General features: G+C 51.8%; 2 protein-coding genes across 4 annotated transcripts in view; both read right to left on the bottom strand.

Moving 5' to 3' along the window:
- TBCD (tubulin folding cofactor D) overlaps positions 1 to 12,427 on the bottom strand; it is a 164,850-nt gene extending 152,423 nt beyond the window's left edge. Inside the window, exons 1-4 of one of the 2 annotated variants that reach the window (XM_030296703.1) lie at positions 12,123 to 12,427; positions 10,898 to 10,948; positions 2,567 to 2,664; positions 1,134 to 1,235 (exon numbers count right to left, since the gene is read on the bottom strand). In XM_030296703.1, the coding sequence (XP_030152563.1) occupies positions 1,134 to 1,235; positions 2,567 to 2,664; positions 10,898 to 10,948; positions 12,123 to 12,306 (435 nt within the window). In that variant the 5' untranslated portion in view covers positions 12,307 to 12,427. The remainder of the gene's footprint in view (positions 1 to 1,133; positions 1,236 to 2,566; positions 2,665 to 10,897; positions 10,949 to 12,122) is intronic. The other variant, XM_030296704.1, reaches the window with a different exon arrangement.
- Positions 12,428 to 13,984: 1,557 nt separating this feature from the next.
- FN3K (fructosamine 3 kinase) lies at positions 13,985 to 24,380 on the bottom strand. Of its 2 annotated transcripts, none has more exons than XM_030296707.1 (6): positions 24,239 to 24,380; positions 21,472 to 21,668; positions 19,663 to 19,754; positions 19,271 to 19,353; positions 15,287 to 15,409; positions 13,985 to 14,430 (listed from the first exon to the last, which is right to left on the bottom strand). In XM_030296707.1, exons 1-6 carry the CDS (start codon positions 24,377 to 24,379, stop codon positions 14,092 to 14,094), a joined length of 975 nt encoding a protein of 324 aa, XP_030152567.1. In that variant the 5' UTR covers position 24,380; the 3' UTR covers positions 13,985 to 14,091. The 2 variants fall into 2 exon arrangements, with proteins under 2 accessions (XP_030152567.1, XP_030152568.1); XM_030296708.1 differs by having other exon boundaries at positions 21,472 to 21,623.
- Between the last annotated feature and the right edge of the window lie 18 nt (positions 24,381 to 24,398).

Genomic DNA, 24,398 nt, shown 5'->3' with positions numbered 1-24,398 from the left:
CTGAACTTCAGGAGGCTTCCCAGCATTCCCAGGGAAGGGGGACTCTCTGTGCTTGGACTATCTGTACAAACCATGTGGTTTACATTGAAACCCGCTTTCCTTTTGGGAGTTTGGAATTTCAGTCCATGTTTGGCAGAGTACCACGTAACCAACCCCAGAAAATTCCTGCACACTGGTCTCTGTTGCATTCACATGGGCACAACACAAACTCAGTGCTGGGGAATGACAAGTGCCCTGTGTGACCTGAGAGGAGACTCTGAAGCTTGCTCTGGTTTCCTCCAGACTTACCCCATATGCCTTTTCCTTTGCGGGGTTTGCTACGAACCAGTCACAACCATAAGAACAACTACCTGTGGAGTCCTACAGTGGTCTTAGGGAATCATCAAACCTGAGGGTGGTCCTAGGGACCCCCAACATAATTATATTTCAAGTTTAAAAATCTAGATGGTTGACATACTTTTCACCACACTGAATATAAGCATATTTTTTTTTTCTTTATAAAGACATATTTTAAAAGGAAATAATTTGGGGTGCCTGAGTGGCTCAGTTGGTTAAGCGTCCGATTCTTGCTATCGGCTCAGGTCATGATCTCACAGTTGTGAGATCGAGCCCCGCATCGGGCTCCATGGTGAGCATGGAGCCTACTTGGGATTCTCTCTTTCCCTCTCTCTCAAAAATAAGTAAAACTTTTTTAAAAATAAATAAATAAATAAAATAGTAAAATAAAAAATAAAAGGAAATAATTTAGGGCACCTGGGTGGCTCAGTCAGTGAAGCATCTGACTCAACGCTGGCTCAGGCCGTGATCACACAGTCATGGGATTGAGCCCCATGTCTGGCTTCCTGCGGAGCATGGAACCTGCTTTGGATTCTCTCACCCTCTCTCTCTCTCCCCTCTCCCTTACTCACTCTCTCTCAAAATAAACTTTTTTTTTTTTTAAGGAAATAGCTTAAAGTAACATATAAGAAAAGAGAAAGCCAAAAGAATAAAGAAAAGAGAGAGAGGGACACAAAACAGCATAACATAAAACTGAAGGAAACAGGAGGATAAAGCTGCCAGTAAGGAGTGGAGCAAACAAGGGAAGAGAGGAAGGAGAGGGCTGGGAGTGAAAAGGAGGAGAAAATGACACTCACTTCATGGTCTCTAGGATTTTGATTTGTAAACATATCTAAAACAGGTTGTACATCAGCCACTTCATGAGGAAATAAACGAAGAAATGTTTTATATCCTCGAACCTACCAGATAAAAAGACATTGAATTACTACATAATTAGAAAACACAGAAAGTAACAAAATTATCTTTTTCTTCTATCATCAAAGATCACCAACTACTCCACCCAGTGATCAGAGAATTGTGTCACATCACAGTGATACAACTTGGTAAGTAAACACGGCTATCTTTGCTTCTTACATCATCCATTCACATGTTCTGGCCCCCCTTGACTAACAAATATCAAATGTGCTTCACCAGAAACACAGATATGCTACAAACTAAAAAGTTTTCCCTCTACATTGTTTATACAATCGCCCTGTGACACTTATGAGGAATAAGTCCTCGAAAACTTCAAAGGTCCCCAAGTTCATCATGGCTTCCATAAATGCACTGGTGCTCCTCGTTCAGGAGAGACCCTGCACTCTACCTGTTGAGCCGGCAGACCACAGACGAGTACGCACAGGGCAGCCCCCCCATGGAGCTCTCTCACTGGCCAAGGGCCTCTTTCCACCACACAGCGGGCACTGCTCCACCGAGTAGCCCCCCAAAACCCACCCCCAGATGGCTCTGAGTCACTCCCGTGGTCAAAACTGCAACTGGTTAAGTCTGTAGGCCAGCGCCCACACATCACCTGGGAGTCTGCAAGAATACCGATTATCAGGCCCCACCTCAGACCTGCTTACTCAGAATCTGCATTGTTAACAAAATGCCCAGGAAATTCATCTGCACATTAAAGTTTGAGAAGCACTTCCATTTTCACCACGCTTGTCCACTTTCTCCTTGTAAGAGACTTTCTGAATTAGTTGGCTCTCTCTCCCCTTCCCCCTCCTCTTTGCCCCTCCCCCATGTCCTTTCTACCTAGGTAGCGCTTGATCTATTCACCTGCGAGACGCTAAATATCTCAGACGTGGTTTCAGCCAAAGGACCCCAGAACCACTATCACTAACATCTGATTCCCCAGATGTGGTAAAAAAAAAAAATGAAACCCACAATTTATGTGTGAGAACCATCTTTCCTGAAAAATAACATTTGGAAGGTAATTTCTGAACCAAGTACGTAAGTATTCTGTCCGCTATAAAGTGCTACGTAAGGGGCGCCTGGGTGGCGCAGTCGGTTAAGCGTCCGACTTCAGCCAGGTCACGATCGCGCGGTCTGTGAGTTCGAGCCCCGCGTCAGGCTCTGGGCTGATGGCTCAGAGCCTGGAGCCTGTTTCCGATTCTGTGTCTCCTTCTCTCTCTGCCCCTCCCCCGTTCATGCTCTGTCTCTCTCTGTCCCAAAAATAAATAAACGTTGAAAAAAATAAATAAATAAAAAAAAATAAAAATAAAAAAATAAAGTGCTACGTAAATGTTACCTTGGTGATGATGTAAAGAAATTTAAAAGCCAGATGTATGAGGTCAGCTGGAGATGTCTTATCTTGTACTATATCCAACAACAAGTTCATCATCCATTCTAGGAAAAAAACATATGCAAAATATTTACTACAAAATTAAACATTAGTATGATATTGAAACAAAATGCCAGAAGAAAAAACAGATTTACAAATGTAAGAGTGGTTCAGTATTAGTAAACCTGTGTAATCCGAGTATCAACAGAGCAAGAAGAAAAACATTTTTTTTTTATTTTATTTTTTTTTTTTAGAGAGACAGCACACAGGCAAGCACGGGTGGCGGTGAAGGAGAAAGGGAGTGAGAAGAAGAAAGAGAATCTTAAGGAGACTCCAGGATCAGCACAGAGCCTGCCGTGGGGCTCAATCCCATGACCCTGGGATCGTGACCTGAGCCAAAATCAAGAGTCAGATGCTCAACTGAGCCACCCAGGAGCCCCGAAAAACATTTTTATCTTAACAGTTTCTAAAAGGGCACAGAATGAATACAATATTCACAACATTCATCCTTGCTTTTAAAATGCAGAAGGGCTCCACACTGGATGTAAAGTCTACTTAAAATAAAATTAGAGGAGTGCCTGGGTGGTTCAGTTGGTTAAGCATCCAACTTCAGCTCAGGTCATGATCTCACGATTAGTGGGTTTGGGCCCCATGTCAGGCTATGTGCTGACAGCTGAGAGCCTGGAGCCTGATTCAGATTCTATGTCTCCCTCCCTGCCCCTCCCCAACTTGTATGAGTACACACAAGCATGCGCGTAAGCTCTCTTTCAAAAGTAAATTAAGTAAACATTTTAAAAAATTTCTGAATTTTAATGCAAGAGAAATATTCTTATATTTAAGAATTATTCTACGTCAAACCAATATCTACTATTGTGCTTTATAGAAGATACCTCCTACAACTACTATGATTTAGTGATAATCACATTCTAACCAATGTAATAAGGCAGAATAAAAGATTTCTGCTTCCAGCTATAAAGGGATAACTCATACAGAATTGCCCTACCCCCAAAAATTAGAAAACTAGACAAATATATGACCAATACATATTCAGCGATACTGGAACAGGCAGTTCAAGGAAACAAACGGACTGGGATCCACAGCTGCCCAGGCTGTCTGCCAGGAGGTGACATGCAGAACTCAGTACAGGGAGTGGGGACGCAGAGCAGAGACAGAGGTTCAAGGAGGCTAAGTCCGCTAACATCCACAGGACAGGGTAACGAAGAGAAAGGCATGCAGAGAATGAGCTCCAGTCATCTACAGAGGTCCCCTCAAGTCTTCCACAAGGCCAGGTAAGAACAACTACCAAGAAGCACTGAGTTAATGGGGGATGGGGTGCCTGGTAGCTCAGTTGTTTAGGTGTCCAACTCTTGATTTTGGGTCAGGTCACGATCCCAGGGTCGTGGAATTGAGCCCTGTGTCAGGCTCCGCACTGAGCATGGAGCCTGCTTAAGATTCTCTCTCCCAGGGCACCCGGGTGGCTCAGTGGGTTAAGTGCCTGACTTCAGCTCAGGTCATGATCTCACAGCTTGTGAGTTTGAGCCCCCCATAGAGCTCTGTGCTGACAGCTCAGAGCCTGGAGCCTGCTTCCAATTGTTGTTCTCTCTCTGTCCCTCCCCAGTGCCTGCTCACTCACTCTCTCTTTCTCAAAAATAAACATTAAAAAAAAGATTCTCTTTCTCTCTCCACCCTCCATCCTGCACTTTGCCTCTCTCCCACTTCTCTCTAAAAAAATTTTTTTAATTTTTTTTTTTAAATGTTAATAGGAAGAAAAACGCATACCAAAACAATCACGAATTATAAGAAAGCCGAGCAGGGGTGCCTGGGTGGCTCAGTCGGTTAAGCATCCGACTCTTGATTTCGGCTCAGGGATTTGGCTCAGGTCATGATCACACAGTTCATGACTTCGAGCCCCACATCGGGCTCGGCACTGACAGCATAAGAGCCTGCTGGATTCTCTCTTGCCCTCTCTCTCTCTGCCCCCTTCCCCTGCTGGCATGTGCATGCACGCTCTCTCTCTCACTTAAAAAAAAAAAAAGCCAGAGCAGCCATATCGTATCAGACAAAGCATATTTGAAACATGTAATATTACAGAGATAAACAGAACATTCATAATGATATAAGGATCAATTAGTCATGAAGACTCAAGACCCCTATAACCACGCCAAATTACAGAGCCAATTGAGAGAGCGGAAAGGAAAAAGACAAATTTATCATTGTAGTTAGAGATTTCGGTACTCTCAGGAACTGACAGAACAAGTGAAAAAAAAGTCAATATGGACATAAAGGCCTATATAACAGTATGAATCACCCTACCTAAATGACACTTACAGGGCACTCTACCCAACATCACCTGAATAGACATTCCTCTCAAGTGCACATAGAACTTTCAACAAAACAGACCCTGTGCTGGGCTGTGAGTCTTACTCAACATAAAAGACTGCAACTCACATCTAGGGAATGCAGAGTAAAACTGTAGTGATATACCACCACATTCCCACAAAAACGTAGGCTACAATCAGAAAGACTGGCAATACTAAGTGATGATGAGGATGTAGGGCAACTGAAATTCTCATAGATTGTTGGTTGAAATGTAAAATGGCACCACCTTTATGAAAACAGTATGGCAATTCATCATAAAAGTTTATCATAAAAACACATATTTAGTATACAACCCAACAATTCCACCCTTACAGATTTATCCAATAGAAATGGAAACACATGTCAGCCCAAAGGACTGTCTGCAAACGTCACAGTAGCATTAATAACAGCCCCAAACTGGAGACAAACCCAAATGTCCATCAACAGGGTGAAAGGATAAACAAATTGTGTTCAACAGAAAATGAGCAAAGTACTAAAACATGTAATATGGAGAAGCCTTAAGAATACTATTTTAACATAAAGAAGCCAGAGAGTAAAGTAGGTCAGCGGTTGCCCAGGGCCAAGATGAGGGCAACTAACTGCAAAGGGACACAGTTCACTTAACCTCATGGGAGGACAGAAATGTTCTACACCTTGATGGTGGGTGGAGATACATACATTTGTCAAAACTCAAACTGTATACTTAGGATGGGTGCGTTTTATTGCATGTAAATTATATCTCATCAAAGGTAACTCTGAACACTTTAAAGGAAGAATGAAAGTGTATATCGACAGATAAAGAGATCAAGCTAGCATTACTTACAAACTATATAATTATTGGGGCGCCTGGGTGGCTCAGTCGGTTAAGCATCCGACTTCGGCTCAGGTCATGATCTCGCGGTCTGTGAGTTCGAGCCCCGCATCAGGCTCTGTGCTGACAGCTCAGAGCCTGGAGCCTGTTTCTGATTCTGTGTCTCCCTCTCTCTCTGACCCTCCCCCGTTCATGCTGTCTCTCCCTGTCTCAAAAATAAATAAACGTTAAAAAAAAATTTTTTTTTAAAAAACAAAAAAACTATATAATTATTTGCCTGCTTAGAAAACCCAAAGAAACTGAAAAACTAGTAATGTATTTCATTGCACAATGAACTTTAAACATTACACCCAGTTAAAGAAGCCAGTCACATAAGACCTATTGTCTAGGGTGCCTGGGTGGCTCAGTCGGTTAAGACGTTAAGCATCTGACTTTGGCTCAGGTCATGATCTCATGGCTTGTGAGTTCAAGCCCCACATGGGGCTCTCTGCTGTCAGCACAGAGCCCGCTTCAGATCGTCTGTCCCCCTCTCTCTGCCCCACCTCCTCTCGCACCTATGCACTCTCTGTCTCTCAAAAATAAAAACATTAAAAAAAAAAAAAATCAGGGGCGCCTGGGTGGCTCAGTTGGGGTAAGCGTCCAACTTCAGCTCAGGCCATGATCCTCACGGTTTCCTGAGTTCGAGCCCTGCGTAAGCCTCTGTGCTGACAGCTCAGAGCCTAGAGCCTGCTTCAGACTCTCTGTCTCCCTCTCTCTCTCTCTCTGCTCCTCCCCCACTCACACTCTGTGTCTTTCTCTCTAAAATAAATAAACATTAAAAAAAAAAAAATCAGGGGCACTTGGGTGGCTCAGTTGGTCAAGCGTCCACTTCTGTTCAGATCATGATCTCATGGTTTGTGAGTTTAAGCCCCACTTTAGGATCTGCTCTCATAGCTGGGAGCCTGGATCCTGCTTCAGGTTCTGTGTCTCCCTCCCCTGCTCACACACTCACTCTCTCAAAAATAAACATACATTTAAAAAAAGAAATATTAAAAAAATAAAATTAAAAAATTTTTAATTAAAAATAAAATCTTTAGGGGCGCCTGGGTGGCGCAGTCGGTTAAGCGTCCGACTTCAGCCAGGTCACGATCTCGCGGTCCGTGAGTTCGAGCCCCGCGTCAGGCTCCGGGCTGATGGCTCCGAGCCTGGAGCCTGTTTCCGATTCTGTGTCTCCCTCTCACCTGCCCCTTCCCCCGTTCATGCTCTGTCTCTCTCTGTCCAAAAATAAATAACATTGAAAAAAATAAATAAATAAATAAATAAATAAAAAAATAAAAATAAAATCTTTAAAAAGAAACAAAATTCATATATTGAAAAAAAAATAAAAAATAAATAAATAAATAAATAAATAGAAACAAAAAACAAAAGACATATTGTCTGACTCCATCATATGAAATGCTCACAATGAACATTTATAAATTTTTTTTTTCAACGTTTATTTATTTTTGGGACAGAGAGAGACACAGCATGAACGGGGGAGGGGCAGAGAGAGAGGGAGACACAGAATCGGAAACAGGCTCCAGGCTCCGAGCCATCAGCCCAGAGCCCGACGCGGGGCTCGAACTCCCGGACCGCGAGATCGTGACCTGGCTGAAGTCGGACGCTTAACCGACTGCGCCACCCAGGCGCCCCTCACAATGAACATTTATAAGAAATTCAGACAGAAAACAGATTAGCAGTTGCCAGGGGCTGGCAGGAGAGTGAGGGTGGGGGGGACCGTTGATGGATATGGGCTTCTCCTGGGGATGATGAAACATTAGGGAGTTAGTAGCGATGGCTACACGACTCTGTGATGTACTAAAACCAATGAAGTAGGGGCGCCTGGGTGGCTCAGTCCGTTGCGCGTCTGACTTCGGCTCAGGTCATGATCTCACAGCTTCTGAGTTCGAGCCCCACGTTGGGCTCTGTGCTGACAGCTCGGAGCCTGGAGGCTGCTTTGGATTCTGTGTCTCCCTCTCTCTCTGCCCCTAACCCACTTGCATTCTGTCTCTGTCTCTCTCAGAAAAATGAACATTAAAAAAAATTTTTTTAATAAAAATAAAAATAAAAATAAAAAAAATAAAACCAATGAAGTATGCGCACACGAGGCTGACCTCGACGGCGTGTGAGCTACACCTCATGAGCACAAGCAGCTTTCATCCCAGAGCAAAACTCAACAAACCACTTAGGGCAAGTGAAGCGTTCTCCGAGGAAACGTGAGCACCCCAGATAAAGGAAAGGCTTCATCCCAGCATCTGGAACGTCCCCAATAGTAGAAAACTCAACCAACTCACCTGCTCCCAGAGAAAATCCGCTCATTCACTCACCACACTGCCCCAAATGGGGGCTGCCTGACAGAATTCCTTCAGGATGGGTCTAGCCGGAAACACTCCAACTACAAAAAAGAAGCAGAGGAGCCCTCATCTACGTCCGTTTGGTCTTAAATACGACAGAAATAGTAACATGAAAAGACCAAAATACGCACAAAAGCTGACGCCTGAGGAAAGAGGTGAACTGGAGAGAATGGCAGAGAACAGTCAGAACTGGCCTCCCAGAGATTCTGAAAGCCGGCACAGCCATTCCACAAGAACAGAGACCAGAAAAGCAGATTATTCCACATGCATATCTCAGCAACCCTCACCCCCCAAGTCCCGGGAAAACGAAATAAAGAGATACAAATCCACAAAGAAAAAGAGAAAAAGAAACAACAGCCAAGAGATGTCAGCTGTGACTTGGAAACTGGACGGTGGCAGGGAAACCTGTGGTAACCGAAGCAGCCCGGCAGGCAGAGCCGAGGTGCCAGGAACCGGCCAGCGCAGGACGCAGGAAGGGTTGCAAACAGGAGGAGTGCTCTAAGGTCCCCCAGCCCTTGCCCTCGTGGGCAGAAGACCAGAGGTCTACCTCCCTAGAGTGCTGGGCCCCACAGCCACTTAGCCACATTTGGGTTTGCTTTTTGTCAAACAAATTTAAAAAAACTTTTTGTTAATGTTTATATTAGAGAGAGAGAGAGAGAGAGAGAACGCGCATGCGTTGCGTGCACAAGCAGGGGAGGGGCAAAGAGAGAGGGACACGCAGAATCCAAAGCAGGCTCCAGGCTCTGAGCTGTCAGCAGAGAGCCCGACACAGGGCTCAAACCCACGAACCATGAGATCATGACCTGAGCAGAAGTTGGACGCTTAACAGACTGAGCCACCCAGGCGCCCCTAAGTCAAATAAAATTTAAAATTCAGTTCTTCAGGGGGTGCTTGGGTAGCTTCAGTTGGTTAAGCGTCTGACTCTTGATTTTGGCTCAGGTCATGATCTCACAGTTCAGTTCCTGAGATCAAGCCCTGCATCAGACCCTGAGCTGATGGGACAGAGCCTGCCTGGGATTCTCTCTCCCTCCCTCCTCTGCCCCTCCGCCTCACAGCTTGCGTGCTCTCTCTCTCAAAATGAACAAACATTTTTTAAATAAACAAAAAATAAAATAAAATTACGTTCTTCAGTCATCCTAGCCATATGTCAGTCAAGTGCTCAGCAATCACATCTGGCTACTGGTGACTTTACCAGATAGCACAGATCTAGAACATTCCATCATCACCCAATTCTCTACTGGACAGAGATGCTCTGAAGAGAGTAGGTCTGAGAGGAAGCCAGGAAGCAGCTGACAACAGCCAGTCAGAGCCTGACTCAACCGGGAGTTGGCATTCTGGGCTAGGAGGCCCACGGTGGGACCCTCCCCCACAGTGCGACAGCACCCAGCAGCCAGCCATGTAGTCCCCAGAGAGAAAACACGACCCAGAAGACAACTGTCAAAAATACCAAACCAAGGACAAGAGCCCTTAGATGGTAAAAACTGTGGACAAAATAAATTCAAGAACATCTTCATGTGCAAAACAAAGATTAAAAAGCAAAACTATGTGGGAAAAGCTAAGGGGCCAGAAGGTCACTCCTGGAAACTCAACATGCAGTCCACAGGCCTCACCAGAAAGAGAAGCGGAAGCAGAGAAATGACCAGCGCCAAACAGAAGTCCCCTGTGCCAAAGGATGCAAGTCTTCAGCCTAAGACTGACCAGCATGAGAGAAAAGAACCCAGGGCACATCACCACCCTCTGAAATATCAGTTCTAGAACTTTCAGCAGCAAAAACAGACCCTGAAAAAGAAACTTGGACTTGGTAACAGTGGGGTGAGGGAACCGTGCCTTCTGTCTTCACTGAGCCAGGATGAAACGTATTTCTTCTGCCTGAGACAGGGGACCGCTCAGAAAGCTTACCTTGCACAAAACCTTCAAGGTTACTGAAGAGGAAAGCAGCACGCACAGCACCAGCCCACTTTTTAAAAGGCACGTATGCGAACACTAAGGCTGACGCTCAAGGCTCACACGGTAACGTGTAAGTTTTCAACAGCTCTGTGGGACACGTAGTGCTAATAATCCCCCATTCTACAGATGGGGAAAACTCGGCCACAGCCGCTGAGGGGCTGCACTGAGATGCACACCCAGGCAGCCTGGCCTGGGGCTCCGGCACCCAGCCCCCACCCCGTGCTGGCCTTTCCTACCTTCCTCCTTCCTAAGTTCACCACCAGAAGTGTTACTTTTGCATATAAAAAAAAAGTGTTATCAGGATGAAACAAGTCAAAAATAAGGGGCACCCGCTCCAGTCAGGATCTCACAGTTCTCGACTTCGAGCCCCAGGTCAGGCTCTGTGTTGACAGTGCACCGCCTGCTTAGACCCTCTGTCTCCCTCTTTCTCCCTCCCTCCCCACACTCATGCCCAGCTCTCTCTCCTTCTCCTCTCTCTCAAAAATAAACAAACAAAAAATGACAATAAACAAACAATGAAAAACAAAAGAAACACAAAAGTCAGTGCCCTTAAATTGAGTTAAGGAAGCCGGAGCCTCCGTGTCTCCATCTACACAGATAACTCATCGCCCTTCGACGGTGATCCCCGTTAGAGGGCTGGGCGCTAACAAAATGAGCCTGGAAAACATTAAAATTCACACTACGAGCAAGGGGTGCAGAGACCCCGCGAAGAACAAACAAGACCGGGGCAATGCGTCCTGACGCCCGCGGCGGCGGGCACACACGTGTGACCGAAGGACCCACCGCAGGAGGAGCGGCCTCTGTTCTTACCGAGGTGTGGGTCCAGCAGGTGAGGCTGCTCCTGGTACTTGTCCATGATCACTAAGAAGGAAAACATGAGGGTTAGCTTCGCTGGGGCAGACATGCCCGCCTTCCCTCGCTGCCTTCCGCGGCGCAGCCCCTGGGGCACAGGCCACCTAGGTGGCTCCCCACCACCACCCGCCGGCCCCTCCTCCCCGCGTGCGCGGAGCGCCTTCCTCTGGAGCCCGTTCCTCCACCTCCTCTGAACCTTTCTTTGCTCCCTCCTCGAGTCACAAGTCCTCCCCTTCACCAGACAAGACACCTCCCCGCACCCACTTCTCCCCCCGCCCGACCCCGCAGACCCCAGCGGCCGCTGGCACAGCTGTCAGATCCCGCGGCCACCTGCCACACACCTGCACCTGTGACAACTTCCCAGGAGGGGAAAACGGGCCTTCGCTGGCCCCCCGACGTGCCCTCACCCTCTCGGCAGTCGTGTGCACAAGGTCTTGTTTTTGAACCCCCGGTTCACGGCCAAAGAAACAGCCTCAGAGCAAGGAGGCAAGGCGCCCGAGCGGCAAGCGGGATGTAAAAACCCTGGGGTGTGTCACCAGAGTATGCTTTGTCAGGGCAGCCGCCAAACTGCCCCTCTCTCAAAGTCAGAGGGCCGTCCTGACAAAGCAAGAGCACAAACCCACGCCGAAACTTCGTGAGCAAGAGGGCCCGCGAAGGTGCTTTCCTGGACGACAAAAGCCCGACCGCCCAGCGGCGGGGGCCCCAGGGAGCCCTCACGAGCTGCTCCCGAGAGACGGCTGCAAAGGTGCGAGCTGGGCGAGCTGACACCTTAAGGGGAACTACCGCGCGCGCGACCCCACCGCCCACCGTGCCCCGAGCCTGGCTGCGCCGCCCGCCGCTACCCCCGCCGGGTGGGGTCGGAGACCCGTGGTCTGCGGCACGCTGGTCCAGGTCTGCTTCTCCTGTCCCTCCCTCCCGGTCCGCACGGCAGTCCCCGAGAGCCGGGGCCGCCCTGGCGAGGTCCACGCCGGTGTCCTCACGCGGGACCCTGCACAACCCCGCCCTCCGATGACAGGCGGGAAAGGCAGGGCCCGCGGCCCCGGCGCCTCCAGGTGAGGCCGCCCTAGCACACACGCCCGGCTCCCACAGGTGCGCGGCAGGGGGCAACCATCGCACGGGGAAAGCAGCAGCTGCGGCCCGAGAGCGCGTACAGAAGGCCACCGGTCCCGGGCCGCACGCGCACCTCGGAACCGCTCCAGGGCGCCCTCCCGGGCCGCACGGTCGCCGAGCACCGCCGGCAGGCGGGCGAGCAGCGCGCGCGTCTCCGCGCTCTCGCAGAACGACTCGAGGAAGCCGCCGCGGGCCAGCGCCTCGTCCTCCGCCCCGTCCTCCGGCGCGCCCGCGGCCGGCTCCTCGCCCAGAGCCATCCTCGCTGCTCCGGACCGCGCCTGTGGACTGGAAGCTCGGCCCCGCCCGAGCACCGGGACGGGGGATGCCGGCTGATGCAGACGGAGGTACTACTGCTGAGGCGGAGGGGGTGGCTACCGACGCTGGCCCCGCCCCACGACCTCCGACCTCGCGCCTCGGACCCGCTACGGGACGCGCCGGCCGCCAAAATAGTGCGCAAGGAGGCGGGGCCGGGCCTTGTGGGGCGGGGCCCGCGTGAAAGGGAGCCTGGATCCCGCGAAGCCGGGAAGTCCGGGGACCGGAGCCCGATGCGCGGCCTAGGGGCGGGGCCAGAGAGAAGGCAGGGCGGGGTCTGAGGTGGTGCGTTCGATTGGGGTGGGGTGGGTGGGAGGTGTGGGGGCAGTCTGAGCTCGGGGCGGGGTGGGGTGGGGTCTGAGCCTGTCGGTGGGGTCGGGGCGGGGAACCGGGCCTGAGCTTGCTCGTGAGGTTGGGCGGAGGGGGTGGAAATCTGAGCTCGGGGGGATGGGGACTGGGCCTGTGGGTGGGATCGAGGTGGGATCGGGGGAAAGCCTCTGAGCCCGTGGGTGGGGTGGGGACGGAGCCTGTGGGTGTGGTCGGGGTGGGGTGAGGTCTGAGCCTGTGGGTGTGGCCAGGGCGGGGGAGGGGGGGGTGAGTCCGAACGCGGAGGCGGGGTCTGAGCTCGTTGGTTGGGGAAAATCTCTACCCGTGGCAGTGGGGGTGGGCGCAGTGGCCTGCGCTTGGCGGCGGTGTCGCGGCCCCAGTAGCCGGAGGAGAACCAGGCCCCATCCCCCACGTGGGGCCCGGCTCCCCCCTCTCCCCCCGTCGCACTGTCACATCCCACAAACCTGAGTTTTGCGACAAAGGCAGTTTCTGTTTTGAAATGTCAATTGTCTGGAAGGATGCCTCCGGGGTGTTCTTTCTAGAAAGTCTTAACAGGCTCACACCTGTCAATGGGACCAGTCTCCTGACCGCGAGGCCCGCTGGACAAACAGTCTCAGAAAAGAGAAATTTGGGCGCCCTTATCACTGGGAAATTGGTAATTTTGCAAGGAGTAATAAAGGCGTGGTCTCGTCTCCAGCCCCGCACTGTGAATGGCCAGTGCCCCGCAGACCCTGCCCTGATGTAGCTTGCCCTGGGCCCTCCCTTCACGGATGACAGCCCCGGCATCTCCAACCAACTGGCCACCCCAGCCACCTGACCACAGTGGACACCCACTGACCAAGGCTCTCCCCCTGCCCTCCCCCCCTTTTTATCCAGCAGAAAACACTCCAGCTGGAAAATGGAGTGTGGGAGTAGCGCTGGGCAGTGGCTGCGGTCCAAATGCCTGGTCCCCACGATATCCAGGGCCTTTCCTTCCACCTGCCCCGCCTCAGTAGGGAGGGCACTCAGAGCCCCACTCAGCCCCAGAGGTGCTGCTCAAGAGGTGAGACCCATCTCCTGGTCTCCAACTCTGCCTAAGGCACAAACAGGAGCCCTGAGTCCACAAGGAGATGTGACCCCAACTTTCACCTAAGCAAATCCCAGATGTGTTTCTATAACATCATGAAAATACCCAAATTCCCCCTGGATCATGACACATAATGAGGCTGTTGGAAATCTGTCAGGTGCTCCGGGCCCTCGGCAAACTAGCCCAACTGCATGGAGGATGGAGACACAGGTGAACAAACACACACACACTTCCATCCCTGAAGCCCAGCCGGACTTTATTAGTCCCGGAAACCACCTCTGGTGTTGCTACCCAGAGTTACTCACTAAGCAGGGAGGCAGGGGATGCAGGCTGGCTGCTACTTGAGAAGCTTCCTCATGGTGCCCAGGGACGGGCTCCTGTACTGCCGCCCAAAGTGGTTCCAGTGGTTCAGGTAGTTAAAGAGCTGATAGAGCAGGAGCCGCCTGTCAAACCCCGGAGCCTTGGGAATCTTCCGGTGGTAGGCAGTGAAGAAAGATCTGGGAAACCCCCCGAACATCAAAGCAATTGCCAGTTCAAATTCAGAATGTCCATAGAAGGAAGCTGGGTCATAAACAATAGGCCCTGAGTCATCCTCAGCCACGTTTCCTGACCAGAGATCCCCATGAAGAAGGGCAGGGACGATCTCTAGACCACAAAACAGATCCGGGATCTTCACCTAAGAAAATAATTATTGCACACAGAGTCATCATGGGCCTATGAGCCACAGCCTCCTCACCCAATACTTGGAAATAAGGCAGAGATGACCTCATGTTTGTTCAGGGTCCAACCATAGCCCAGTCTACCAAGCCCAGAGATGAGGGGATCGTCTGAGTCCAAGAGAATGCAACATCATTGTACTATTTACTAATTTAGGTTTGGAAATTCCACAGCCCTAATGACTTCCATACAATAGCGACCTCAGTGGATGTGGTCGTGTAGACTGTGAACCATATAACCTGAATGGAGGGTTTTGGGGGGGGGGGGGTAATTTAGCAAACTTCCTCCACCATTCTTTAATTTCACAGAACACATATGTCTGCACCTGTTCTGTATACTACGAGTGCTATGGGTTATTTCATTAATGAGTTAAATTTCACCCTGGCATGACACACAAATTCTGTTTTTAACATTTTGAGAGTTATATTTTAAACTAGTCACTCTGGGGCATTTGCTGGCCACATCTCCAAGAGGTGAGACATTCGTGCTTTGGAAAAGAAGAAAAGGACAGGGTAAGAGTGGATAAGAAAGCAATAGTAAATGCCACAATTTATGGGCCAGGCACCTATGTTTGAGGTTAAGTATTTGGTGACCTAGCCAGTGAAAGTTGTACTCAGGGGCCAAGTATGCCCTCAGGTACCTTCCCCTTCCCAGTTTCCCCATCAGGCCAACAGTCAGGCACTTATGTGTCCACACTTAACCAGCTCTGCTCCATGGCTCCATTCTACCAGAGGGCTCCACACAAATATGGAGGATAGCCCATAAAAGAACATAAAAGAACAGCCCCTGTCCCAGAGAATAGCCTCTGCACCCACCTGTAGTTGTGACCACAGTTCTCGTGCCTCTCGGTCAGCATAGTCCTTTTCAATGAGGTCCAGCTGTGCTTGGAGACGGTGCCGGGCAAAGAAGGTCGACCAGTCATCCTGCCACTCATTCACCTGGGCGACAAGGGGCCAAGGCTGATGCTGCTGCAGCTGGTGTTCACAGGACAGCTATACGTGGAGACTGCCCAAACCCCAGGACAACCACTAACAGAACACAACAAATATTACAGCTAGCCAACAGAGGAGATAGGATGGAGTCATTAAAAATAGTCCAAGGGGCGCCTGGGTGGCGCAGTCGGTTAAGCGTCCGACTTCAGCCAGGTCACGATCTCGCGGTCCGTGAGTTCGAGCCCCGCGTCGGGCTCTGGGCTGATGGCTCAGAGCCTGGAGCCTGTTTCCGATTCTGTGTCTCCCTCTCTCTCTGCCCCTCCCCCGTTCATGCTCTGTCTCTCTCTGTCCCAAAAATAAATAAACGTTGAAAAAAAAAATTAAAAAAAAAAAAAAATAGTCCAAAAGAAGGCAGATGAACAGGAAAAGGGGAAACATAGAACAGACAGGACAAATAGAAAACAAACAGCAAAATGACAGATTCACCCCTAGCCACATCAATAAGTACATTAAATGCAAAGGGCCTAAATACCCTAGTTAAAGGGCAGAGACAGGTTGGAAAAATAAAGCGAGACTTGATTCCAAGCTGTGTACAAGAAATGCACTTTATACATGCTAACACTAGTCGAAAGAAAAGCTGGAATGGCTATGTTAATATCAGACAGAGTAGATTTCAGAGGAGAGAATATAAAAGAGGTCATTTCACAATGGAAAGCAAGTTAATTGATAAAGAGGACGTAATAATCCTAAATTTCTGTACCCCTAATATATGGCAAATAGGCTCATGAACAGATGTTCCACATCATTAACCATCAGGGGAAATAAAACGTCAGTGAGACACCACTGCACACTCACCAGGAGAGCTTGAATTTTAAACGGAAACCACCAAGAGTGGCAAGGATGTGGAGGAACTGGAACCCTCACCCCCTGCCGGTGGGAATGTAACATGGTACAATCACTTGGGAAAGTATTTCTGCAGTATTTTTCTTAAAAAGTTAAATGTGGGGGTGCCTGGGTGGCGCAGTCGGTTAAGCGTCCGACTTCAGCCAGGTCACGATCTTGCGGTCCATGAGTTCGAGCCCCGCGTCAGGCTCTGGGCTGATGGCTCAGAGCCTGGAGCCTGTTTCCGATTCTGTGTCTCCCTCTCTCTCTGCCCCTCCCCCGTTCATGCTCTGTCTCTCTCTGTCCCAAAAATAAATAAACGTTGAAAAAAAAATTAAAAAAAAAAAAAAAGTTAAATGTGAACCTACTATATGACCTGGCCATTTCCCTCCTAGGTAATTACCTAGGATAAATGGGAGCATGTGTCTACACAAACTCTTGTACACAAAGGTTCAGCAGCTTTATTTGTGGAAGCGAAACCTGGAAACTACTCAGATGCCCGTCAGCAGGTAAATAGGTAAACAGACTGGTTCATTGTAGGAAGGAACGGACTCTGAACACTTGCAACACCATAGATGAATATCATGAAATGATTAAACTGAGTGAAAGAAGCCAGAAAAAGGCACGTAGTGTATGATTCCATTTATACTAAGTTCTATGAAATACAAATTTACCTACAGTGACAGAAAGCAGATCCATGGCGCCCAGGGTCGGGGAAGGGTAGGAGGACGCCTCAGGTGATGCATATACGCACCCCAACCATGGGAACTGGTTCACAGGTACCTCTGCATGCCAAAACTTATCACTTTGTACACTTTAAGTGTGTGGTTTGAGGCGCCTGGGTGGCTCGGTCGGTTAAGCGTCCAACTTTGGCTCAGGTCATGATCTCACGGTTGGTGAGTTTGAGCCCCGCGTCAATCTCTGTGCTGACAGCTCAGGGTCTGGAGCCTGCTTCTGATTCTGTCTCCCTCTCTCTGCCCCTCTCCCCTGCTCTCTCTCTCTCTCTCTCTCAAAACTAGATAAATATTGCGGCGCCTTGATGGCTCCGTTGGTTAAGCGTCTGGTTAAGGGTCAGTTAAGGGCCCACTCATCCTCCCAAGGAGCAGGACCCTCCTGCAATTTCTGGGCTGGGACAGGTGCTCCATCCAGGACCATCTGTCACAGAAGGAAGAGATGGACTAAGTGTTCTCCTGACCCCTTGCCCCTCCCTGGCCCCTCCCAGGCCCCTTGCCGCTTACCCCTTACCCCTCCCAGTCCCCTTGGCCCACCCTGGCCCCTCCCAGGCCCCTGGCCCCGTGCCCTTCCCAGGCCCCTTGCCCCTCCCCGGCCTCTCCCCAGCCCCGCCCAGCCCCCTTTGCCCCTCCCTGGCCCCTCCCCAGCCCCTCCCAGGCCTCTGGCCCCCTTGCCCCTCTCCAGCCCCTCCCCGGCCCCTCCCTGGCCCCTTGCCCCTCCCAGGCCCCTTCCCCCTCCCAGGCCCCTTGCCCCTCCCTGGCCCCTTGCCCGCCCCTTGCTCCTCCCAGGCCCCTCCCCAGCCCCGCCCCTCCCAGGCCCCTTCCCCCCTCCCTGGCCCGTTGCCCGCCCTTTGCCCGCCCCTTACCCCCTCCCAGGCCCCTCCCATGCCCCGCCCTGGCCCCTCCCAGGCCCCTGGCCCCTTCCTGGCCAGTAGCAGCTGAACTAAATAGGTTCACTAATCCTGGAGTCTAAAGGGGGACAAAGGGGCCGCCTGTGTCCCTAAGAGACCAGCCCCATTCTCATTGACTTCACAGACTGGGGCTCTGTGTATGATTTCATTCCTTAGTTCTTTTTTTTTTTATTTTTATTTTTTTAACATTTATTCACTTTTTGAGAGACAGAGCATGAGCAGGGGAAGGGCAGAGAGAGAGGGAGTCACAGAATCCGAAGCAGCAACAAGCTCTGAGCTGTCAGCACAGAGCCCCACATGGGGCTGGAACTCACTCAGGAGCGGTGAGATCATGACCTGAGCCTAAGTCGGACGCTTAGCCGACTGCGCCACCCAGGCCACCCTCCTTAGTTCTTGAAAAGTCACTGGGCAAGGTCAACTGAGTCTTTGGAGAGCGCACAACAGCTCTTAAACTCAGCATCTGAAGCAGGACACCAGACCACATTCAGCCACACCTGCCTGGGACCAGTACAACTGCGTGCGCCACCAGCCCCAGGCAGATGTGTAGGCCCCAGGGGAGCTGACCTCACCAGAGATCCAGGGAGTCCCAACAAGCCTGGTAAAGCACTGTGTGTGTGGAGTTCTAGGGACCCCAGATGTGAGGGCTGCCCCCTGTCTGGGATCCCAAAATCTGGCTCAGGCTTCATAATGATCTTACCCACATGACATCCACCTGGGAGGCTCGCCGTCTGCCCACACGGGAGAGACAGAGAGGGACAAACGGCTACCTACTGGATGATTCCACTACATGAAATGTCCAGAATGAGCAAAGCCACTGAGACAGAAGGAGGTGAGTGGTTATCAGAGGCCAAGGGCAGGGGGAATGGGGGTGACTGCTAATTAGCATGTGATTTATTTTGGGGGCGATGAAAATATTCTGTAATGAGACAGTGGTGATGGCTGCACAACATTGTGAATATACTAACAACCACTAAATCGTACATTTTAAAATAACGGAGTTTATGTCATGAGAATTACAAAGGCCAGGACTTAATCCCTGACCTCACCTGCTGCCTCACTGCCACCCACTCCAGTCCCCACACTCATCACACAACCCTCTGCAGAAAGCCTTTGCACCTGCTGTTCCCTCTGCTTACATGCTCTTCCACCCGGCCCACAGCTTCCCACCTCCGCCAAGCTCAGCTCAGGGGTCTGCCCTCCTCTCCCAGGCACCCCAGTTCACACCCTGCGTTCAGAAATCAATCTTCATGGCACCCTGTCACCTACAAGGGACAAGGCGACCAGCACTGGGGCACTGGGAACGGTCATCAGCTAAGCAGGGACGTCCTCCCCCAGGCTCTCACCTGAGGGATGAAGCCACAGCATGTCACCGTGTGGAAGCCAAACTTGCTCACATACTGGGGCTCAGCACACTCAGTCCTCCGGCCTGTCAGCAGAAAGAGCTGTTGTCCTCCCCGTCAATGCCAGACCTCAGCAGAGCCCCCTCAGCAGAGGGAGAGGCCTGGGCTGCACTGCTCAAACGGGGACAGTCTGAGGAGCGCCAGGGCCCTCCTGCCTCAGGCGTGCCGGACAACAGGGCTGGGAGTAACCGGGGTCCAACCCCACCCACCCGTCAGTGCCATCAGAGTCCCCATTTAACAATCTCATCTTGACACGCAGCATAAAGGAAGTCGGTACGCATCGCCACAAGCACCACCCCGGGGTAGATACACCTGGGTCAGGGGCCACAACATACCCACTGTGTTCTCCTCCTCCTTCAACTTATCCCTGAGCTTCTGGTTGTAGAGGTGCAAATCTGCCATCTGGTCTCCGAGTTTTGATGCCTGACTGAGGATACAGGAAATGCAACCAATTAAAACAAGAAATAACCACAACCAGTCAGAAGGCTCCACTCTGAGAAATGTTGTAAATACCTTAAAAACTACTCTCCATTCTTTAAAAAGGGAAAAGTGAACTGTAGGCCATGACCTTTCCTGAAAAACAGGATAGTATAAAATCACAAGCGCAGGGGGCGTGTGTGTGTGTGTGTGTGTGTGTGAGCAGAAGCCTTAGGAGGCGCTGGGAACAGGAACAAAGGTTTAAAAACTTACATTAAGGAAAGACCAGCTCGGAAGGTTTGTAAAAAAACAAATGTAAATCACATATAAAAGACAGGTTGAGGGGCACCTGGGTGGCTCAGTCCATTAAACGTCCAACTCTTGATTTGGGCTCAGGTCATGATTTCACAGTTCATGGGATCGAGCCCCACATCAGGCTCTGCACTGACAGTGTGGAGCCTGCTTGGGATTCTTTCTCTGCCCCTCCCTCACTCAAGTGCAAGCTATCTCTCTCTCAAAATAAATAAATAAACTTTAAAAAAACAGACTGAGATGCTATTCATGCACCATGATGGGCATGGGCCATTCTTTGCTGATGGAGCTGCAGGTGGTCTTATGTCTTCTTTATGTGAGTTCTTGTTTTCCACCTTTTTTAAACAAAATACACACAACTTTTTTTTAACATTTATTTATTTTTAAGAGACAGAGATAGAGCACAAGCAGGGGAGGGGCAGAGAGAGGGGGAGACACAGAATCCGAAGCAGGCTCCAGGCTCCAAGCTGTCAGCACAGAGCCCGACACGGGGCTCAAACTCGGGAATGGTGAGATCATGACCTGAGCCTAAGTTGAACACTTAACCAGCTGAGCCACTCAGGCGCCTCTGCATAACTTTTATTTTTTATATTTATTTATTTTGGGGGAGGAGGGGCAGAGAGAGGGGGAGACACAGAATCTGAAGCAGGTTCCAAGCTCTGAGCTGTCAGCACAGAGCCCAACATAGGGCTCGAACCCACTTACGGTGAGATCATGACCTGAGCCAAAGTTGGACACTTAACCAACTGAGCCACCCAGGCACCCCAAAATACACGTAACTCTAGTAATTAGAAAAAAATTTCAGGACTTCGGATAATTACTAGATCAACCTCACTGGGCCCGGTTTGAGCTAACATGAGTGCATTCTAAAGCATGAGGCCAGGGATGGTTCCAACACGCTAATTTGATGCTGATTCATTGGAGCCAAACCACACAGAAAGCAAGAACTCCTTGTCTCTGTTAAGAACCCGGGGGGCAGGGGTCGGATTCCTGGCCCTGCCTCCGATGAGCCACACTGGCAGCTCAGCAAGAGCCTGTTCCCCTTCCCTCTCTCGTCCCCCTCCCTCCCTCCCTCCCTCTCTCCCTCTCCCTCCCCCTTTTCCTCTCTCCCTCTTTCTCCCCCTCCCTCTCTCTGTCTCACTCTCTCCCTCCCTCTTGTCCTCTCTCCATCTCCCTCTCCCTCTCTCCCTTTCCGTCCCTCTCCTTTTCTCTTTCTCTCCCTTCCCCCGTCTCCCTCCCTTGCCCTCTCTCCTCCCCCTCTCTCCCTCCCCATCCCTCTGTCCTCCCCCTCCCTCTCCCTCACTCCCTCTCCATCCATCTCGTGATCTCACAATCTCACGCACTCTCACACGCACACACACACATGCACACGCACACACACACACATGCACACGCGCACACACATGCACACTCACCTGCTCAAGCTCCTCATCTTCAGATGCTCCATCACAAAGGCAGCCCCTCCTCCCGGCAGGTCAATCACCTTGATTGGCCGTGGTACCCGAACCAGGCCTGTGGCCTGGAGGGCCTCCAGGCTGGCCATCTCTCCCTGGAACATCTGCCGGGCCTGCATCCAGAACACTGCCATGAGCTCCGAGGGGCCCCTGCAGCCCTGGACAGAAGCCACCACGTGGGGTCACAAGCACCCAGGACCTACAGTTACTGAAAGCTAGCTGGAGAGCAAGACATCAGCCCCTCAGAGAATGGGGTGCAACATGGCCCCCTTCAGATAGAAATGGGCTCCAAGGGTGAGGCTGTGCCTGGGGCTTGGGGCGGACAGAATGCTGGTGCCCCTGCCCTGGGTGCTTGCTCCCAGAAGTGAGGAAGCACAGGTGCAGGGGAGGTTCTGGAAGTGCTGGGGTTGCTACTGGGGGCCAGGGTGTGCTGTGGCGTCACAGTGGGAGTGTCGGGGGTGCTGTGGAGGTACAGTGGGAGTGTCGGGGGTGCCCGGGGTCATGGTGGGAGTGTCAGGGATGCCCGGGGGTACGATGGGAATGTCGGGTGCCTGGGGAGTACAGTGGGAGTGTCAGGGGTGCTGTGGGGGCACAGTGTGAGTGTCGGGGTGCCTGGGGGCACGCTTGGAGTGTTGGGAGTGTGTGAGAGCATGGTGGGAATGTTGGGGTGCCTGGGGATACGGTGGGAGTATCGGGGTACGGGGGGCATGCTAGGAGTGTCAGGGGTGTCTAGGGGGTACAGTGGGAGTGTTGGAGGTGCTATGGAGGTACAGTGGGAGTGTCGGGGGTGCCTGGGGGTACGGTGGGAGTATCGGGGTGCCTGGGGGCACGGTGGGGGTGTCAGGGGTGTTTGGGACGCGGTGGGAGTGTCAGGGGTGCGTGGGGAGTACAGTGGGAGTGTTGGGGTGACTGGGGAGTACAGTAGGAGTGTTGGGGGGGCTGTAGGGGCATGGTGGGAGTGTCGGGGGGCCAGGGGGTACGGTGGGAGTGTTGGGGGTGCCTGGGGGCACAGTGGGGTACTGCAGGATGCTGCCAGGTGCCACAGAGGTTGTAAGGTACCTCAGGGGACTGTGGGGGTGCTGCAGAGGGTCTGGGTGGTGCTGTGAGATGCAGTGGGGTACTAGGGGTTATCTGTAGGGTGCCTTGGAGTGTGGATCAGTGAAGCGTCTGGAGCCGGGCATGGGTGCCCTTCCAAGTTTCCTGCCCACCTCACTGCCTCCAGCGATCACAGGAGAGGAGGAACCGCAAGGGCAGGGTGGGGTGGCATGCCAAAGGGACTGGGACACACATTTTGGGCAAGAATTCGGGGCAGAGAGGTCAGCTGGGCCTGGCTTGGGTCCAGGGCCTCTCCCCAGAGATAAGCACCCAGCGGGGCCTGGGGGGGCAGGAAGGAGGCTCACACCCCACCCAGGAAGAAGACAGGCCGCCCCAGGAGCAGCAGAACAGCCTCCATTGGGACCCAAGGGCTGTCCTACTTCTAAAATATTTCCCACAAATACCCCAATTTTAAACGAGGTGAACACTCACCCCGGGTACGCGACAGAAAGCGTGCTTCTGAACACCTCTGCCTATAGAATTATTCCTCATGAGGCCAAAGCATCTAATGCCACGCAGGAAAAGAACCCCATCCTTCAATTCAAAGTCTCTGAGGGGAAAACGAGGCAAGGCATCCTCCAAACTGCCAGCCCAGCCCTGGAATTGTGAAGCAGGGGTTGCTAGCGCCCCGCAGGGGGCATCCAGCAGTTCCCAAACATACAGGGGCAGGGAATACCTGGGCTGCATTCTGCCCGTGTCCTGAGGGCCTCACCTGTCACCTGCTCACCTACTGTGTGCCAGCACCAAGGGTTTCAAGGGCAAATGGAGAAGCTTTCAGTAGGAGGGTTCCAGACCCCACATGAGCCCTGAACCCAAAACTGCTTCCCAGTACATGGGGCTTATTTTGAGAGCGATTGGTTCTGAAACTAAATTCCCTAACAATTCCCTGTGCTAACAGAGCCGGGCTGCTGGACCAATCCCGACCTCTCACCCATCCCAGGTGGGCCCTGCTGCAGGGGGGCTGGGAGGATTCCTTCCACCCACAGCCCCTACCCCCACCACCACTGCTGCACCTCAAAGGGGCCTGGCCCCCAGAGCACTGGGGGCCTCAGTGAAGGCGCCCACTAGGGCCAAGGGAGTGCCATCCTTAGCATCTGGGGTCACTAACTACGGCCAACTTTCTCCATTTGTAAAGTGTCACTATTTTCCACATACAGTCTATTTAACAGCAACACTTTAAGCAGGCACTAACCAGGCCCAACACAAGCACAGGCCCCTGAGCAGACAGCATGAGCCTCTCGCTCCGTCCCTCACCGAGTCTTGGCCTCCTTTCTGCCTCCTCCCACCTGTTGAGCTGGACCCACGGGCTGTGGAAGAGGGAACCCAGCGCTGGGACCCAGGGTAGAGGCAGAAGCATCCCAGGACTCCAAGCCTCACCTCCCCCATTCTTGATGGTAGAGAAATTAAAACCAACACTCCTGCGCCTCGCAGGATTATTAATCCTGCAGCTGACAAAACCCTGGGTCCCGCAGAAAACGCTTGAGTCCTCCTTGCCGGCAGGTGCCAGCTCCGTGAGGCCCGGGCTGACCCCCGCAGTGACGCCGGGCCGCACCTGCGCCCCTCCGCCCCCACCCCTTCCCCTCTCCAGGCTCCAGCTCAGGCCGCGGGGGAGGGGGTTTCTGGGGGGCCGCACCTGCGTCCGGTGGTTGACCTTGACGAAAACGGGGCCCGCATCCGTGTCGTAGGCTCGTCCCTCACTGATGCAGCCGCCCCCGGGGCTCCCGAAGGCCCGCAGGGTCGCGGTGCGCAGCTCGGCTCGCAGCAGCTGCTCCATGGGGCGGGGGGGACTCGGG

Source organism: Lynx canadensis, chromosome E1 (genome assembly GCF_007474595.2).
Source record: "Lynx canadensis isolate LIC74 chromosome E1, mLynCan4.pri.v2, whole genome shotgun sequence".
NCBI lineage: Eukaryota > Metazoa > Chordata > Mammalia > Carnivora > Felidae > Lynx > Lynx canadensis.
This window is presented reverse-complemented; position numbering and strand designations above follow the sequence as displayed.

What these genes read in the sequence shown, in the direction of transcription:
- FN3K (XM_030296707.1), bottom strand. Translation starts at nt 24,379, where the DNA reads ATGGAGCAGCTGCTGCGAGCCGAGCTGCGCACCGCGACCCTGCGGGCC. An exon ending in AGGTCAACCACCGGACGCAG is followed by an intron (nt 21,669 to 24,238) that starts GTGCGGCCCCCC and finishes GCTTCTGTCCAG; the next exon opens with GGCTGCAGGGGCCCCTCGGA. An exon ending in GGAGGAGGAGAACACAGTGG is followed by an intron (nt 19,354 to 19,662) that starts GTATGTTGTGGC and finishes TTCTGCTGACAG; the next exon opens with GCCGGAGGACTGAGTGTGCT.